At 43.3% G+C, this 18,882-nt stretch overlaps 1 protein-coding gene across 1 annotated transcript; it reads left to right on the plus strand.

The window, feature by feature from the left end:
• The first annotated feature begins 1,914 nt into the window (after positions 1-1,914).
• RSKR (ribosomal protein S6 kinase related) lies at positions 1,915-13,338 on the plus strand. Its single transcript, XM_069945986.1, has 12 exons — positions 1,915-1,941; positions 2,620-2,868; positions 3,901-3,984; positions 4,065-4,133; positions 4,773-4,842; positions 6,154-6,261; positions 7,144-7,184; positions 8,314-8,341; positions 8,425-8,514; positions 10,993-11,081; positions 12,274-12,384; positions 13,114-13,338. Exons 1-12 carry the CDS (start codon positions 1,915-1,917, stop codon positions 13,336-13,338), a joined length of 1,191 nt encoding a protein of 396 aa, XP_069802087.1.
• Positions 13,339-18,882: the final 5,544 nt, after the last annotated feature.

Here is an 18,882-nt window from a genome sequence, read left to right on the forward strand (position 1 = left end):
TTATCTGCCTGGATTCCGTGATGTGCACATACCATAATGGAGCAGCATAAACTGAATGCCTTGCTGCCAAGTGCTACTCTCGGCTCTGGCTAGCGATCAGTGCAGGTCTAAACACTGAGACCCCAGCTGAGTTTTATACATGTCTGTGTTTAAATGTTTTTACCATAACACTTGAGCATTTGCACACACTGTGCAGTGAGGTAGTTTTTTCTTCTGCCAGCAATTCACCTGAACTAAACCCAGACAATTCTAAATTTTGGGGAGCATTCTGACAGTTTGTGAAAAACCCATTTTATTCATCCCTATATCCCATCTGTAGGGAAAGTTAGAAGAATTGTCATCTGCCAGAAGGGGAGGGAGATTGGTTCAGTCCAGAACCAGACCACAGCAGCAAACAACTGTAGCACACATGGCAGCAAAAAAAAAAGGGTATATTTTATCCTAGAAAAACATTGCATGTCACCTTAGGGCTATGTTTACACTATGGGATCATAGGGAGAAAAGGTGGCCGTCTGTTATAATTGATAGCCGCAAATAATAACCATGATTAGGGATAAGCACATTTACAGTACTGGTGAAGCTCTTCACTAGGACCAACAGTTGGCTTTTCAGCCTGCTGCCTTTGAACTCTACTTCGAGTGCCTGGAAAAGTTTGTTCCAGTCTTGGGAAACTTCTCCCAGTTTACTAGAGCTGGATCCAGTTTTTTCAGGCCCCCGTAGAGGAGCAGCACAGAGTCCAAACACAGACGGCTGACAAGCAGAGCCTAGCACTTTGCTAGTACTGTAAATTGTCTTATCCTAATCATGATCTTTATTTGTGGCCATCATTATTTATAAACGGCTGCCTTTCCCCGATATAGGACGGTACTTTCCCATAGTGGTAACATGAAGATGGTTGGTAGAAAAAGATGACTAGGTCAGTCCTTATATTATTGCCTTATCAAAGGATAGATTAATGCAAATACCAGGTTTACATTCACTTACGGTGGATTAACCAACCAAACCAAATCTGCTGTTAGTTGCAAACATCTACACACACTGTAAAATATATTTTCAATATAATAATGCACTCCATTAAAGTTAATGGGAAATTGGCACACACTGTATAGAACAACTTCTGCAATTAATTACAACCATCCAAGTAATGCCCATTATTTAACACCTGATTTTGCAAAATGCGGCCATTTTGTTTCCCATCTGTATATTTCACATTGTATATTTTCACACAAAACAAAATATGTGCAACCCTCATTGAATCCAAAGGGGATTGTGTGCATTATGCTCCCATTGCATTTATGTATTCATGGAGGCCCAAATTTCTGGATTTCCAGAGGATCCTGCTGCTGATCAGGAAGCCGGCTGTTGTGAGAGGTACACTTTATGTAGTTGGACATACGCTGGGGCAAACTTTTATAAATTTGTTGCAATATCAGCTTCTGTATTAGCTTTTACACTGGCTTTAACCAGTTTCCATAGATGCAACTTTTTTTTTCCATTTTGTAACTTTTATAAATATCTTGCAGACCGTGCTAATCAATACCAATACCGTTTTTACAATCTGAGAAGCTAGAATCAAATACCTCTATATTCTGGCGGGCATAATAATTTCCCTCAATTGATCCCCTTATAACCAAATATATATATATATATATATATATATATATATATATAGAATTGCATACTTCTAACAATCAATATGCCATATCATGTAGATGTATACATAGAGTGCACTCATGAATAATGAATCTGGAGAGATGCATAAGTAACGACCAGCGCTTAGAAGCAGATTAAAGTTGTTTGTCAGACTAAAGCGGATTAACCGTGCACGTGACCCCACACACAGATCACAAAGTGTCCGGAGAGCAGCCAGGAAAACAAATCCGTTCCAGCATGTAAACTGACAGGGGCAATGAAATGGGAGCCGCAAGCAGCAACACAAAGGTAGGAGAAAATATGAAGAACTCTAAAATGGAAGCTAAGGGCCCTATTACACAGGACGATTATCGTGCGAAAAATCATTAAATCGTTAGAATTTAAACGATAATCGTTCGTATGTCGTTGATCGTTGATTTTGATCGTTGATTTAGATCTGAACCTAAAATTATCGTTAATTGTTCGCTGTAATTCCACGTTTGTTCACTCAAGTTCCGTATTTTTTCAGTAATCGTTCAGTGTAATTGCACATTGTTCACTGTTTTTTTTGGGATCAGAAGGAATAAACGATCATAGTAACGATCGAAATAACGATCATAGTAACGATCGTAACTAACGATTATCGTTCTGTGTAATATGGTGAACGATTTCAGGTTAACGTTAAACAATCTTGTTTAGTTAGTCGTTAATCGTTAAAAATCGCTCAGGGTAATAGGACCCTAAGAGTAGATTTTCTGTTAAAGTCATATGTAGACTGGTGATAAGAGATTCCAAAGATTCCTGTAACTCTGACAATCTACAATTCCCATTATCTCTGGACAACCAAAGACAAGGCTTTAGCTGTTTAGGCATGATGGGAATTGTACTTTACAGCAGCTGGAGGCCGAGGGTTTGTGGGCTAAAAGTATATGACATGATAGGTGATTTTAAGGTATATTTTCTGATATGTGCCTTCCTGAACTGCAGAGTGATATCTCTTCCTCACCCAACTTATGGGTTCCCCCCTGGAAAGGTTTGTGGAATGGGGAAATCCAGTCTTCATCCCGACTGAGCCAGCTGTGGGACACTGGACGTACAATAAAGAATAAGCTTAAGCCATCGCATCAGACTAGCCCTCCAGAGGAGAAGGTGGCGGAGCGGACTCTTCCACAGTGTATATCCCTATTCCTGCCGGAGTTCCCACTTTGGTCTCCCACTGCACAGCCAGAGCTAAAGGTTTGTTTGTTTTTTAAATGACAACTATATGTAGATGTAGGTATCCAGCACCTTAGTGACCTCCAGTGTTATACACATAATTTGCTCCAAATTGGCTGTTTTTGCACCACATACAGTTATGAAGTAGCATTGCGCATACTCTGCCACAGCGCTGTACAACTCGTTCTCAGTACTTATCAGCTGCTGTATGTCCTGCAGGAAGGTAGGCATTCTTTCTAGTCTAACACACTTCTTTCCGTACCAGGAATTGTCACAGACAGAGGTGGAGAGATTTTCCATGGGGATTTGCTACAGGTCTGGACAGTTCCTGTCACTGCAGTGTGGTCCTCTCCCCGCTAGTTCCCATAATTGGTACACGGGCCTAGCCCGGCCTGATCAAAAATTTTGACATGTCTCTATGACATGTTGAAAGTTTTTCAAAAAGACAGGTACACTTTAAAGAAGCAGTTCACTTTTTATTTTTTTCGCCCCCCCGGGTAGCCGCTGTCAAGTATACTTACAGAAGATGATCGGTGTCCCGTTCCCGTCGGTCAGTTCCGTCCCGCGGTGCCGTTCACATCGGGCGCGCGCTCACTTCCGCCGGCTGCTGCGAGTCCTCTTCTCTGCCCAGTGATTATACGCCGGAAGTCACTCGCTTCCATGCATTCTCTATGGAAGCACGTGACTTCCGGCGTTCAAATGACAAGGGAGAGAAGAGGAGTCACAGCGCCGGCGGAAGTGAGCGCGCGCCCGATGTGAACGGCACCGCGGGACGGAACTGACCGACGGGAACGGGACACCGATCATCTTCTGTAAGTATACTTGACAGCGGCTAACCGGGGGGGCGAAAAAAATAAAAAGTGAACTGCTTCTTTAAGGCTCTAGATGTAAGCAAGGCTAATTCCAAATGGCGATCTTGAAAAGCAAGCACATCCATTACTGCACTTTATCACACTGTCAAAGCAGCATTTTCGGGACAGAAATATCATATTTAACCGAAGACTTTAATCTTCATCCTGTCTTGTTAAATGACCAATACTTTATCTGTAACAGATTTTAGGTTGTGTTGCCAAAGGATCCCTTGGTCCCGTGCTCAAGGTGTTCCACGGCCCTGAGCAGAAGATCTTTGCCTTAAAAGTAAGATGTCTTTTTTTTTTTTTTAAACTCTTTTACACCAAGCTGTTTGTGGTTGATAAAATAATTTATATTATTCTCAGGTATTACCTAAAGGAGAAGTTCTCCGCCGCAACACACTGCGACAATGTAAAGAGGAGGTCAGCATACAGGTACGGCTGTTCTTCTGGATGGAGGGTACTGTAGAATAGAAAGGCGAAATTAACTGATACATGTTTAAATACATTTGTAGGAATCACAATGGGATCAAGCGTATGACTCCAAATATATATATATTTTTTAGAAAGCGCTCAAACCCTTTGTCCTGCTGAGATTTCAGTCTCTAGAAAATTGACATCTGATGAGTAGAATGGTCTTTTTGCTTAGAACACTGTTGTCAGATTTTAGTAACAGAAATTTCTAAGCAGCGCCAAAGGGGTTGAGCTATCTGTAGAGCTCTGGCAAGCAGTGATGGTTTGAGATACAGAACCCGACAGCAAGCATTCAGTTAAGCGAAATGAAGCATTGCATTGTCACCACTGAAATCAGTGGGCTCTCTATGTAATCTATGGAAATGCTGGGTCTTTAAAAGCAAGAGATGCAAAGAGCATCCCCCCGCTTAGATATGAGGTAGGTAAGTATGGGATACCTCTCTAGAATGCCATAATATGATATTTGACAGAGGATTTTCTGAACCCGGCTACAGATAAAAAAAATTATATGATTTGGCCAAATATTCTGAACATATTTCTGTAAAATTGTGGATTGTGTACTGCTGAGCAGAAATAACAAGAGTTTGTCTTTGGTACCAGAGGCAAGTAAAGCATCCATTCATCCAATGCCTTGGAGAGAGCTGGCAGGGGCAGCGCCATCTTTTCATCAGTGAGTTACCTTGTACCATAATGTTCTGTTTTGTAGGTATAAATATGAGACAACACCTTATTGTGTGATGTAAATAACGCATGTGTGCATACATGAAGAATTATGTTCTGTACATGTGTTATGTATGATGTTCTTTCAATCTGCTCACTATGTTTGTATCAGCCATTTTATACTGGATCATTTTCACTTCAGTCTTTAGTGTACTATTGTAATAGATGAGTCTGGTGTTTATTGTAATTTTTCTTTCCCAGACTCGTATATTAATGCCCTATCCTCAGGACACACCATAAGTTTCAGAACAGCACCCTGCTGATCCTCTGATTTATGGGGCTGCAATGCTCATGAGAGTGCTGGCTACCTCTGGTAGTGGTTGTGCCTGGTTTTGCAGCTAGTCCCATAGTAGTGGATGGGATGCAGTTAGAGATGAGAGAACCTGGAGCATGCTCGAGTCGATCCGAACCCGAACGTTTGGCATTTTATTAGCGGGGGCTGCTGAACTTGGATAAAGCTCTAAGGGTGTCTGGAAAACATGGATACAGCCAATGACTATATCCATGTTTTCCACATAGCCTTAGGGCTTTATCCAACTTCAGCAGCCACCGCTAATCAAATGCCGAAAGTTTGGGTTCGGATGGACTGGAGCATGCTCCAGGTTCGCTCATCTCTAGATGCAATGCAATACCAGGTATAGCTGCTACTGAATGTGCAGACCTGTGTCTGGTAAGCCTTGCATTAGTAGCAACACTCGCAAAGCACCTCAGCCCTATTAACCAGCTGATCAGTGGAGGTTCTTCGAGTAGGGCCTTTGCTGATCTGATGTTAGTGGCCTATCTCAAATGATGAATAAAGTGAGACATTTTAATACACTCCTGGGACTGGGGTAAAAAAAGAAAAAGTCATACTTATCCATCCTGGTCCCTTGTAGCAGCTCCTTCTGATCCTCCGCCACTCATCTCTTCTCCCTGTATCCAAGATGAGAAGTTAGAGCAGGATGTGCCTGCTTAGCCAATCACTGGCTAAGGTGGGACCCTACTGCGGTCGTGATTGGCCAGGTCCTGCTCCAACATCTTATCTCAAAAGCAAGGAGACAGGAAGGAGCTGCAGTGTTAGTTATGAGGGACCTTGGTAGATGAGTTTTTACCACAGTCCCAGCAATAATAATGGAATACCCCTCTAAGGACCCTTGGTTGTACATCTAGCATAAATAACTTCTATAAATGGCTTCAAGTCATGAAACAGCATGAAAAAAATGCTTCTACTAGTATATTATGTAAAATTTGGGTCATAACTTTCTGTGTCTCTCTGTGGCAGTGTGCAACTATTGTAGTTACGGGGACCTGTACACCTTGTGGATGTCTGCCAAGCATATTGATGAAGACACAATAAGGCTATTTGCTGCCGAATTGGTATCTGTTTTAGGTAAGTTTAATATCCTGGACATAGAAGGGGTCTTGTTGCAGATGTTCAAATTGGGTGAGTAATGGGATTGGTCCACCTCTTCTTAGGGAAAGGGTTGATCTTCTTCCTCTCACTTGTTGAAGAGATGGTATTACTCTATGGCTGATTTTCTCTTACGTTTTTTTTTTTTTCTTTTTTGCTTTCCTTGCTGTGTTTGTGGAGGATCTGTGAAAGTTCAGGCAGCCTTAAAGGAGAATTCCAGCAAAAAGTATTGTATTGCCCCCCCCAAAAGTTATACAAATCACCAATATACAGTTATCACAGGAAATGCTTATAAAGTGCTTTTTCCCTGCACTTACTACTGCATCAAGGCTTCACTTCCTGGATAACATGGTGATGTCACGACCCGACTCCCAGAGCTGTGCAGGCTGTGGCTGCTGGAGAGGATGATGGCAGGAGGACACTGAGGGACACAGGGCACTGGAGGAACACTGAGCATCCCTCTGCCATCATCCTCTCTAGCAGCCACAGCCCGCACAGCTCTGGGAGTCGGGTCGTGACATCACCATTTTATCCAGGAAGTGAAGCCTTGATGCAGTAGTTAAGTGCAGGGAAAAAAGCACTTTATAAGCATTTCCCGTAATATGTGTATATTGGTTAGTTGTATAACTTTGGGGGGGGGGGGAATACAATACTTTAATAAACATTTTCTGCGGACTTCTCCTTTAAGGTTCATGCTAACAATCCATATACACAAATCACATTCATAGACCCCCATATAGCTTGTACTGGAAATACTTAAGCTATTTCTTAAGAAACTGGGGCCATGGACAGCACTGGACCTGCTTGTTATTATTTCTGTAATGCTGAAAGTTATTACTCATCTGTGTGTTTTGCCCACAGTGTATCTTCATAATTTGGGTATCATACACAGAGATGTTAAGGTAAGATTACACACTGCCATATGACTATACTACACTACCTCAGCTGTGAGCACATGGAATTAATTTCTTATGTGTCCTTGTTATTAAGGAAAAAGCATCCAGAAGTGTATCTGATACCTATACAATTGCTTTAAAGCGACTGTCACATCAAACGTTGCCTTTTCTGCCTGCAGCTACCCTAACTGCCAGCCCATTGCTGCCTGCCTGAACGCTGTACCAGGGGAAGCTATGTTTGGCCACACATTTCAATGCAATTAAGCTTTATATTACATTTATTCAGATAAAGAGTGAGGGTATCTCTTTGCACTATTTCTCACTCTAAGGCTCCATTCACACATCTGTAGAGCTGTCCGTAGCTGTGGGCCATCCACATTCATACAAACCCATTCATTTAAATAGGTGGATCCCTGCCCCAACACAGACCTTTAAAACCTATGGGTGTGTGTATGGGGCGATAGAAATGAATGGATCCTTATTCTACTCACATCTGCAAGTCTGGGCAGAATATACAGTCATAGGAAAGGAGCCTAATAGGACAGGATTAAAGGGGTATTCCACTCAAACATAACTTTTCATATGTTGATGGCCATGGTGAGACTAATAACTTATTCTATACTTGTTATTATATATTCAGTCACCTTCCCTTAGTTCTGAGTTGCTGCTTTCTGCTGAAGACACACACAAAAAAGTGAGCTTTTCTCTCTGCCCCCCCCTTCTGAGATGGCTGATGTAAACAAGTCCCTATCTGCAACTTTGTAGCAACTCTGCAATGCTGAGAGATATAACAGTGAGGTCATCAACAACTTGACCTCAGATAAAAAAATTAACCCTCCTGGCACTATAAAGAAGCTACAAAGTTGCAGATAAAGCCTGCCAGGGACTTGTTTACATCTGCTGTCTTGGAAGATAGTGGGGGGGGAGGGGGGGACATAGAAAAGCTCACACACTGTTTTGTGTTTTCAGAAGAAAGCAGCTCAGGACTATGGCATATACTGTAGTCAGGGGTTTCCCTTTTATAACAAGCCCTTTGAAGATAGGTTGTCTTTTGTAGGTCCCAACATCTAATGTTATCGTTTATATGTCCCAGTTCAGCCTCCATACATTTTCTAAATCTAAGTCTTTTTTTCAGATGGAAAACATACTACTAGATGAGAGAGGTGAGTAAAACTCTAAACCTTTTAATTGGATTTGTTAAATTGTATTTCATTCTTTTTGGTTAAGAGTTTCATTTTTTATTTAGGACACTTGAAATTGTCAGATTTTGGACTTTCCAGACACCTTCCTTTTGGGGAGTGTGCATATACTATCTGCGGGACACTTCAGTACATGGGTAAGGACAGGAACTGACTATCAATATGTGTAACACTTCACATCTGTTACCTGCAAACATGGTTTTACTTTCTCTAACCAAAAAACGGAGCTGTCAATAATAGAGGCTCTTACTCTAGGGCAGTGATTTTCAACCAGTGTGCCGCGACACATGGTCGGGTGTGCAGCGGGGAAAGTTCCCCAAACTATGGTGCCCCTGAAGATCGCCGCTGCTGTCCGCCTCACCTACTGGCCCCCTGTAGCGCCCAGACATGCTCCTCCTATCGAATCAGCGGAGACCGGGAGTGTGGTGCGCTGCGGCGGGCCGTGATGCACGCATCCAATCAACGTGTGCGCACCACGCTCCCGGTCTTCGCTGATTGGAGGAGCACATCCGGGCCCTACGGGCGGCCAGTAGGTGAGGTGGACAGCAGCGGCGACCATCTCGGAGGAGGTGAGGAGGAAGGGCGTCAGAGAAACCTGGGGATGGGGGAGAGAAACAGGAGAAAACAATGGGGGAGAGAAACCTGGGGATAGGGGAGAGAAACATGTGGATGGGGAGAGAAGCATGGGGGAGAAACAGGGGGAGAGACAGGGAGAGAAGCATGGGGGAGAGAAACCTGGGGATGGGGGAGAGAAACATGGGGATGGGGGAGAAACAGGGGAGAGAGAAACATGGGGATGGGGGAGAGAAACATGGGGATGGGGGAGAAACAGGGGAGAGAAGCAGGGGGGAGAGAAACATGGGGATGGGGAGAGAAACAGTGGAGAGAAGCAGGGGGGAGAGAAGTTTGGTGGAGAGAAGTTTGGTGGAGAGAAGTTTGGTGGAGAGAAGCATGGTGGAGAGAAGCACAGGAGAGAAGCATGGGGGAGAGAAGCATGGGGGAGAGAAGCATGGGGGAGAGAAGCATGGGGGAGAGAAGCAGGGGGGAAAAGTATGGTGGAGAGAAGCACAGGAGAGAAGTAGTGGAGAGAAGCAGGGGGGAGAAGTATGGTGGAGAGAAGCACAAGAGAGAAGCATGGGGGAGAGAAGCACAGGAGAGAAGCAGGGGGGAGAAGTATGGTGGAGAGAAGCACAGGAGAGAAGCAGGGGGGGAGAAGTATGGTGGAGAGAAGCACAGGAGAGAAATGGGGGGGGGGTATGGTGGAGAGAAGCACAGGAAAGAAGCACAGGGGGAAGAAGAAAACAGGCCCAGGTTTCACACTGAGTGAGTATAAATACATTTAGAATCTATATTATTAACTATATGTATAATATGTACTGTTTTAGTGTCATTTTGTGCCATTTTGGTTGGTGGTGTGCCCCAGGATTTTTTAAGTATAAAAAGTGTGCCGCGGCTCAAAAAAGGTTGAAAATCACTGCTCTAGCATACATCCCAAATAAAAAATCACCAAGATGATTAAAAATTTTCCAGCTGTATTATGAGCATAATTTGTATGGAGATGTAATAAGGCACCCATAAAAGAACTTTTACTGTAAGTGTAAGTTCACACTGCGTTTTTTTGCATTCCGTTTAATTGATCTGTTTTTAAATGGTTAATTTTAATGTACAGAAAAACGTGGTCAACCACGTTTTTTGTGTATGCTAAAAAGAAAAAAAAATGGATCCATTGCAATTGTTTTGGCACACAATTGCATCCGTTTTTTTTCCTCCATAAAATGAATATGTTAATCAGACTGCAAAAATGCAGTGTGAACCTAGCCTAAGGGCCCTATTCCACCGGACGATTATCGTTCGCATAATTGTTAACGATTAACGATCTCAAACGACCACTATTGCGAAAGACCTGAAAACGTTCACTCATTTCCATGGAACGATATTCGTTACGATAATCGTATTTGCGATAGTTTTTTCTTCGCTATTGCGTTCGTATCTACTGTGAACGACCGAACGACGTCTTATTCAATGCGAACGCTTTGCGAACGAGCAACAATAAAAATAGGTCCAGGTCTTATAAAGCGATCAACGATTTCTCATTTGGTCGTTAATCGTTAACTGCTATTCAAACGAACGATTATCGTTTAGATTCGAACGATTTAAGCGATTTTTTTTTTGCTAAGACATTGCTTTAATAAAGGCTTATTACTTTAAAGAAAATGTACAATTTATATATATGAATATATACTTCCACTAACTGGCAGCAGTAAGGGGCAACACGGCCCCCTCTGCTGCCACCAACATTAGTATCAGGAACTGCAGGGCTCTAAGCTTCACTCCCCTGCTCATTTCTAGCGCTGCTCAATAGCGACATACAGGGCAGGGTTTGTTTCCTCCATACACTACAGTTCCTGACACAAATGTTGTTGGCAGCAGAAGGGCCTGTGTCATATAAATATAAAAAGATATATATATATATATATATATATATATATATATATATTTAAATAAAATTGCATTACAAAGTGATATAATAGAATCTGGAAAAACCTAATCCATAAAATAATGCTATTTCTAAAGTGTATAGTTGCAGTGGTTTACTTTGGCATTTGCTTTCCTAGCACCTGAAGTTCTTTGCGGAGGTCCTTATAGCCATTCTGCCGACTGGTTTTCCTTAGGAGTTCTGTTATTTGCACTCGCAGCTGGGGAGGTGAGGAAATAAAGAGATTGTCTTAAAAAGTTACATGTTACGTGTTAAGCCCGATCCTCTCTCAGCTCTGTGTCACGTTATCAGTCGGACTCATAAGGTACAGTAAGTCTATGGAGCATGACTGATTATGCTGACAAAGAGTGGGGAGCGGACGCGCTACAACATGGCCTTCTCCCGGCTCATTCTCCCAATCTGTATGGGTCTGAACACTCAGACCTGGACCAATCAAAACTTTTGACATGTTTCTACGACATGTCAAAAGTTTTGAATGATGACAGTGACACTTTAAGGCCGGTTTCACACTATGCATGACAGCAGCCATTCTGTGATACGGCCGTGTCACAGAATGGCCGCTGTCAGTGAAGTTCATCCCAGCCGGTACCGCAGTACCGGCCGGATGAACTTAATTCCTTTTGAATTGGAATGCGGGCATATACGGGTGTGCCTACGTTCCAATTATCCATATATGACAATGTAAAGTCTGTCCGGAGCCGCACTTTACATTGTCTGCACTGTCAGTTTTTTTGTGCGGCCACAAGGAATTTAATTGAAATCGATGCAATGAATTTTTTCATTTAGTAACTCATCTATTAAATGAAAAAATATGTTGTGTGAATTTAGCCTAAAGGAACATTATCAGCAGGTTAGAAGAATCTAACCTGCTCATACTTCCCTATTGTGCACTGGGTGCTCAGGATGAAGGTAAGTTTCTTACCTTCATCCTCAGCACCATTTCCATGCTATTAGCAGTTTAATCTTTATGCTATTTAGGCATTTTGGTGCAGTCAGAGCAGGACTTCTACCCCTAGTGCACCGATCTGGCCGGCCCGACTGATATTCATTACAAGGTGTGGGCTGGCCAGGAGCCGATCAGTGCACTTGGAGCAATAGTCCCGCCCCCAGTGCACCAAAATGCATGATTAGCATGAAGAATAAACTCCTAATAGCAAGGAAACAATGCTGGGGATGAAGGTAAGAAGCTTTATCCTCAGCGCCCTGTGTGCTGTAAGTAAATATCAGCAGGTCAGATTCTTGTAACCTACTGATAGGTTCCATTTAAGCAAATTTGAAAACAATGTCTACACGGTCCTGCAGACCTATGTGCCGTCATGTTTACAAGCATACCTTGTGTAATCTGATTCTGCAGATGAATGTTCCCTACGGCTTGCTAACCCTCCTCCCTATCTTCTAGTTCCCTGTTGCCTCTGCCACAGACCATGTGAGCATGCTGGAGAGGGTTAATGATGCCACCTATGAAGTTCCAGACACTGTGAGCCGAAGCCTATCACATCTAATAAAGGAGGTAATGTAGTACCAAACAATTGTCCATAACAAACTTGTAGAAGACTGTGATTTGCCAAATGAACTGTTGGCCGTGGTGCTGAACATTTTAATTATAAACCGTAATTTATTATTCTTTGCACCAACGCAGATTGGTAAAATTGCCCAGAACATTTGCGCTAGCTTGTTTTTTTAAGCAAAAATGGGGCTTGCATACAAAATTTTACCAATTTTGCCAATCTGTGCTGCTGCAGAGAATAATACATTTTACCCATTCCTAACGCAAAATCTTACACTACATTATATTTACAATGGTGTCACCATACCTGTAGTACCTTGTTAGTTACATAACAAACAGTCCAGTCACATTTTTAGGACCTCTTTATACTTTTGTTGTTACCAATGTATAGCTCATAAAGTTATGTGAACCCAGCCTGAGCGTGGCAGTATTTCTGCACTTTGTGAACTGTTTTGATGCTGCTGCGGTGAAAGGGTATGGTGAATGGACCAACAGCATCATTGTGAATAAATGATATGGAAGCTGTGGTGCATCACGAGTCACTCCAAGCCCATCTATCTGCGGTCTGTACTATACAGGGCTGTTGCTCTGGATATTAGCTGGTGGTCATAATTCAGTCAGACCTGACTGTGTATATGGGCACCTAATGTAGGTTGGTGGGATACAAACTGTTACTTTACACATGGTTTGTATGTAGTATCTGAAAGTTTTCATGTATCATTATTCCTCTAGCTACTGTGTAAACTTCCAAGACAGAGGCTCCGTTATCTCCATCAATTCAAGAGCCACATTTTCTTCCGACGAATGACCTTTGATCCGGCACTGCTCCAAAAATCCCCAGTTGACCTTGTCCTAAAAATGCGGAAATCAGAAGTCCCCATTCAGTCAGACTTTGGAGGTTTTGAAGACTTTGATTGGGATTTAACACAAACTTTTGAAGTTCCTTGCCCAGCCTGAGATGTGAAAGCATATAAGGTGACGTCAGTGCAGCCACTGATTTGAATTGCAGATACACAGTGAGTGTATCTTCTGCAGTATCTTCTCTTTCCTCTGTCTGAAGCCTTACCCACGATTAAACGGATCAGTGCGTACCCTGGACAGTCAGCTGTAAGATACTAGGTAATCTGGCAGCAAAGGTTTAATTTTCTTGTGGCGTCTCCATAGGAGAAATGAAGTATTACTGCCCAGTGAAATCAGTGAGTTGTCCTCATACAGTACTGCACTGACATACTTTGATATGCTTATAGATAGAAAAGTTATTTGTAGAAGCTCTGGCTAATTGCTGGTATATCTGTTGTACGTTTCCCCTTTAAGATGAACAAATTCCAAATCCTAGTCTCTCTTTGCTTAGATATACCTCTCTTTTTTACCTGATCAATATATTTGCTTCAATAAAATCTATATTGTGCTAGGAGGCATGTCAGTTTTTCCTACTTGCATATTATACTCCCAAAAGGATATCATTTTATAGCTTAATGTATTGTAAACCTACATTCAAATTACCTTGGGTACTAATGCATAAATGAAAAAAACTATTCACTTATATAGACGAGAGAGAAAAATGGATCTTTTTGATATCTCTTTTGTGTTTCTGGTGCCGTTATATACAAAGCACAGAAAAAACCTGTAAGTTGTATAGTACCTTAAAGAGGACCTGTCACCCCCCGTGCCAGGGTGACAGGCTCCCGACCCCCCGCTGGAGCACCCTATACACACCTGATCCCGCCGGGTCCCGCTTCTGGAGGTGGTCGGGTGACTGAGATATGAGCACCCGAAGCCCGGCGCGTGCTCCTAGGGTGCTCCAGCGAAGGGTCGGGAGCCTGTAATCCTGGCACGGGGTGACAGGTTCCCTTTAAGTTAAATCATGGCCTCATAATTAAAGGGGAACTATTAGCAGGTTACACAAATTTAACCTGCTGATAGCCCCTTATAGCACTCAGGACGCTGAGGAGGAAAGTATGTGTGTTACCTTCCTCCTTGGCGCAGGTCCTGCACTGTTTGTCAGAGTAAGCTATACTCCAGTGCACTGTTCCTCCTCAGCGTCCTGGGCACTATAAGGGGCCATCAGCAGGTTAGAGTCAACTAACCTGCTGATAGTTCCCCTTTAAAGCCCTGAACTCAGGCCCTGCAGATAAGTACTATGTACTTATGTACTAGTGTGGCTGAACAGTGGCATCAAGGGGTGCAAAGAATCCACTCTGCTCTGAGAGAAGTAATCCACTCTGTACTGGGGAGAAAAAGCCACCTGAAAAGTCAGTTCCAATGATCTTGGACAGCATTCCCCACAAGCCTAGAGAGGATAAGGTGCTGAAGATCTGAAGGGCTCATGTGCTTGTGGTAAAGATAAGCATGGCATACCTATGTCAAATGTGTCACTCTTAATCAGTAAGAAATCGTTCTCCTGTGTAGTTAGCAGAGGGAAATAAAGAAGAGGGGAGAAGCAGGATCCTGACCTAATCAGACTTGGGGCCCTATTCCACCGGACGATTATCGTTCAGATTATCGTTAAATCGTTTGAATCTAAACGATAATTGTTCGGTTAAAATGCAGTTAACGGTTAACGACCGAACGAGAAATCGTTGATCGCTTTATAAGACCTGGACCTATTTTTATTGTTGCTTGTTCGCAAAACGTTCGCAACTCGTTCGCATTGAAAAAGACGTTCAGTCGTTCGCAGTAGATACGAACGCTATAGCGAAGAAAAAAACGATCGCAAATGTGATCATAAGTAGCGATTATCGTTTCATGGAAATGAGTGAACGTTTTCAGGTCTTTCGCAATAGCGGTCGTTTGAGATCGTTAATTGTTAACGATTATGCGAACGATAATCGTCCGTTGGAATAGGGCCCTTAAACTTGCACCAATAGGTATAAGTTTTTTTGTCCTTTTAGTTTAGCACAAAAGTAAGTTTTCAAATATAGAAAGTACTATAGTAGGGTTAACAGGATGGTAATGGAGAGTCTGACATAAGGCACCATAAGACTGTCATTAAACATCAGTACTGAGTGTTAAAGCAAACCAAATAATTACCATTTATCAATGTAAAGCTAGGAGCAGTGCCGGATGACTAGTTCCCGGCTCTCTGCTTGTCTCCCGTTCCGGAATTAAAAACTTTGTTTCAGCAGCTGCAGTCACTACAGAAGCCACGCAACATACAGTATGGTAAGGCAGCATTTTAGCAAGTCTTTTCGGCGCTGTTCCTGGCGTTACAATAATAATTGGCGTAATTGGTTTGCTTTAAAGGGAACCAATCAGCACAGATTTGCTGAAATGTTTCCTTGAAGCAGTGTATAGAGATACTGTGCAGCTTGCAGCATGTACCTGCCACGGCTTTAGCAGTAGCTTTGCAGAGGAGGAAAAGATGTTAAATCAAGCCACGCAAGGCCAGGAGATGGCTCCCTGCCCAGATGACTAGTTGCCGCCGCTCTTACTTCCTTGTGTGGCGTTATTAAACATCTTTTTCTCCTCGGCAAAGCTACTGCTGCAGCAGGTTTGTGCTGTGAGATGCACAGTAGCTCTCTACACAGCTGCAGGGAACCATATCAGCACAATCATGCTGATTGGTTTCCTTTAAAGCGAATGTACCATTAGGTACATCTGTTTGTTTTTTTTTAATTTTCTACACTAGCAGGTTGGCGCTGGCGCAGGGATCCCAGTGGCACAGTCCTTTTTTTGAAACGCCACCTGGTTCCCACACTCAGCACTAATCACCAGGCCGGCTCTATGCATTGGAGGTGGGCCCACCACCCCTGTGTGACGATATCCCTTCCCCTCTGTGATACGGCTCCACTGATTCTAAAGAACAGTTCCAAGCGCGGGAACTGGTCGTCATTTAAGAAAAAAAAGGACCAAGCCTCCAGGATCCTGTGCAGATGACCTGCTAATGTAAAAAAAAAGAGAATTTAGTCCTCAAAACCAAGGATCAGCCCTATTTCAAGCAAGATTACAACAATTTAATAGGATTCAATAGTTATGGTAGTAGCAATATTAATAGTATGAAAAGTAATTTATCTATCTTAGGTTAAGTATGCTAAGTTAATAAAGAGCCATAGAATATTGAAAAAACAACATGAAAAGATGTATTGAAAAATAAAGAATAAATGGATAAATGAATGAAAAAAATAAATAAATAAGTCTCTGTATAACATTCATGTCAAACTCACGGGGCCATAACTTTTGGCCCGCCAGGCAATTCAGAGTTCGAATTACATCTGGCCCGCCATGGGCCATGCTACTATAAACAAGACTATGGGGGAGGACTGGCTACTATAAACAAGACTATGGGGGAGGACTGGCTACTATATGAGACTATGGGGGAGGACTGGCTACTATAAACAAGACTATGGGGGAGGACTGGCTACTATATGAGACTATGGGGAGGGCTGGCTACTATATAAGAGACTATTGGGGAGGGCTGGCTACTATATAAGAGACTATTGGGGAGGGTTGGCTACTATATAAGAGACTATTGGGGAGGGCTGGCTACTATATAAGAGACTATTGGGGAGGGTTGGCTACTATATAAGAGACTATTGGGGAGGGCTGGCTACTATATGAGACTATTGGGGAGGGCTGGCTACTGTAGGAGACTATTGGGGAGGGCTGGCTACCACATGGGTTGGGACTTATTCATATCATAGCAATTTATCATGTGGTTTATCAAAGTGCGCAGTGCTGGGAGACGCACACCATTGATAGTGCCAGGACCGCGTCATTTGCGCTATAATAATTATCAAGGTTGGCCCACGACTTTGTCCAATTTTTTAAATTTTGGCCCACTGTGTATTTGAGTTTGACACCCCTGCTGTATAATAAGGGGTACCACTGGGTGCTGTCCAGATGCGAGATCGTATTACTCATACCCTTGGATACATTACATGTGAGCCACTGTTTCTAAAAGGACAACTCCCACGAAATTTTTTTTTAAGCTTATTTAACACACATTACAAAGTTATATAACTTTGTAATGTGGTTAAATAACCGGTCTGCCCGGTTAAAGAATGTATACATTACCTATTACGATCGTCACGGTCCTCTTCTCCCGGGCGGCATCTGGTGATGACGACGTCAGAGCCAGGGGGCGGTCTTCTTCCTCCTCGGCGTCTTCATAGAAAGTGAATAGGATGGAAAAGGCTGCTGGTGCACATGCGCACCAGCAGCCTTTTCATTGGCTGGAGCGCATTACATGGCTTCCAGCTTGCTCAGCCCTGATTGCCTGAGGTTGCTGGAAGACATGTGATGCGCTCCAGCCAATGAAAAGGCTGCCGATGCGCAAGCGCACTAGCAGCCTTTTCCATCCCCAGGACCCGGAAGTCAGAGACATCGCTGGACGGCTGAAGGCGAAATCGAGTGGCGATCGTCACCGGAGGGATGGTGAGTATGGTGTCTGTTTTTTTTTGTTTTTTTTTTTTTGTGTGGGGGGGGGGGTCCCGCGGGAGTTGTCCTTTAAAGGGGAACTCCGGATAAGAAAAACTTGTTTTCTACTAAAAGTACATTAAAAGTTATATAGATGTGTCTATACAATGTATTACTGTATCTCTACAGTCCCCCCCCACCTCATAGGAGACAAATCTTACATGCCTCTGTCTCACATTTGGTGTGTTTGCTAATGATGCACACAGGGGGCAGGGTGTGATCTCCCAGGAGGCTTGGCTGGATAACCCAATCCCCTGACTGATTCACTATCTCTGTCCAGCCAGAAGCAGCTGCTGCACTAATTTTATTGATTGTAATGGGTGGGGGCTGTGATGATCACATGAGGGAAAGCATTGCATCCTGGGAAATGCCAAATCAGGAAGAACAGAGACACAAAACAGAGCAACCCCCTCCCCCCCAAAAAAAATATATGGATTTTTGGTAGTTTCAAAACTGGGATAGACAGGTAAGTAATGCATTATGCTTCTGCAGGAGTTTTTGCTTCTGCAGTTCATTTTTTTTAAAGGGGTAGTGCGACGCTAACAAATTATTCACAAAATAACATACATTACAAAGTTATACAACTTTGTAATGTATGTTATGTATGTGAATCACCCCCTTCCCCGTGTTCCCCCACCCCCGCACGTGGACCCGGAAGTGTAGTGTACCATACATACCTGACGCGCGTTGTCCCCGATCTTCTGTCAACAATGTAATCTTCGGGAGGCCGGCCGAATCGCTGCAGCCGTCCCTGATGCTGGCCCCCCCTCTGCCGCATCATCGGCTGCTCAGCCGCGATTGGCTGAGCATAACTGTGCTCAGCCAATCACGGCTGAGCAGCCGATGACACGGCAGAGGGGGGCCGGCATCAGGGACGGCTGCAGCGAAGTGACCCGCGTGCGGGTAAGAGTGACGGAATCCGCCGCGGGTCATATGCGGGAATTCCGTAGTGTGCACACACCCTAAAAAGGTAACAGGTCATAAAGGAAAGACTGAGATTTCTCCTTTTTCCTGGCTTTTGGCTTCCTGGCCAATCCTAGCTTTGGCTTCAAAAATGCCATGCTGCTGGGGTCCGATCGCTTGTAC

The sequence above is a fragment of the Dendropsophus ebraccatus genome, chromosome 11, assembly GCF_027789765.1.
Source record: "Dendropsophus ebraccatus isolate aDenEbr1 chromosome 11, aDenEbr1.pat, whole genome shotgun sequence".
Lineage (NCBI taxonomy): Eukaryota > Metazoa > Chordata > Amphibia > Anura > Hylidae > Dendropsophus > Dendropsophus ebraccatus.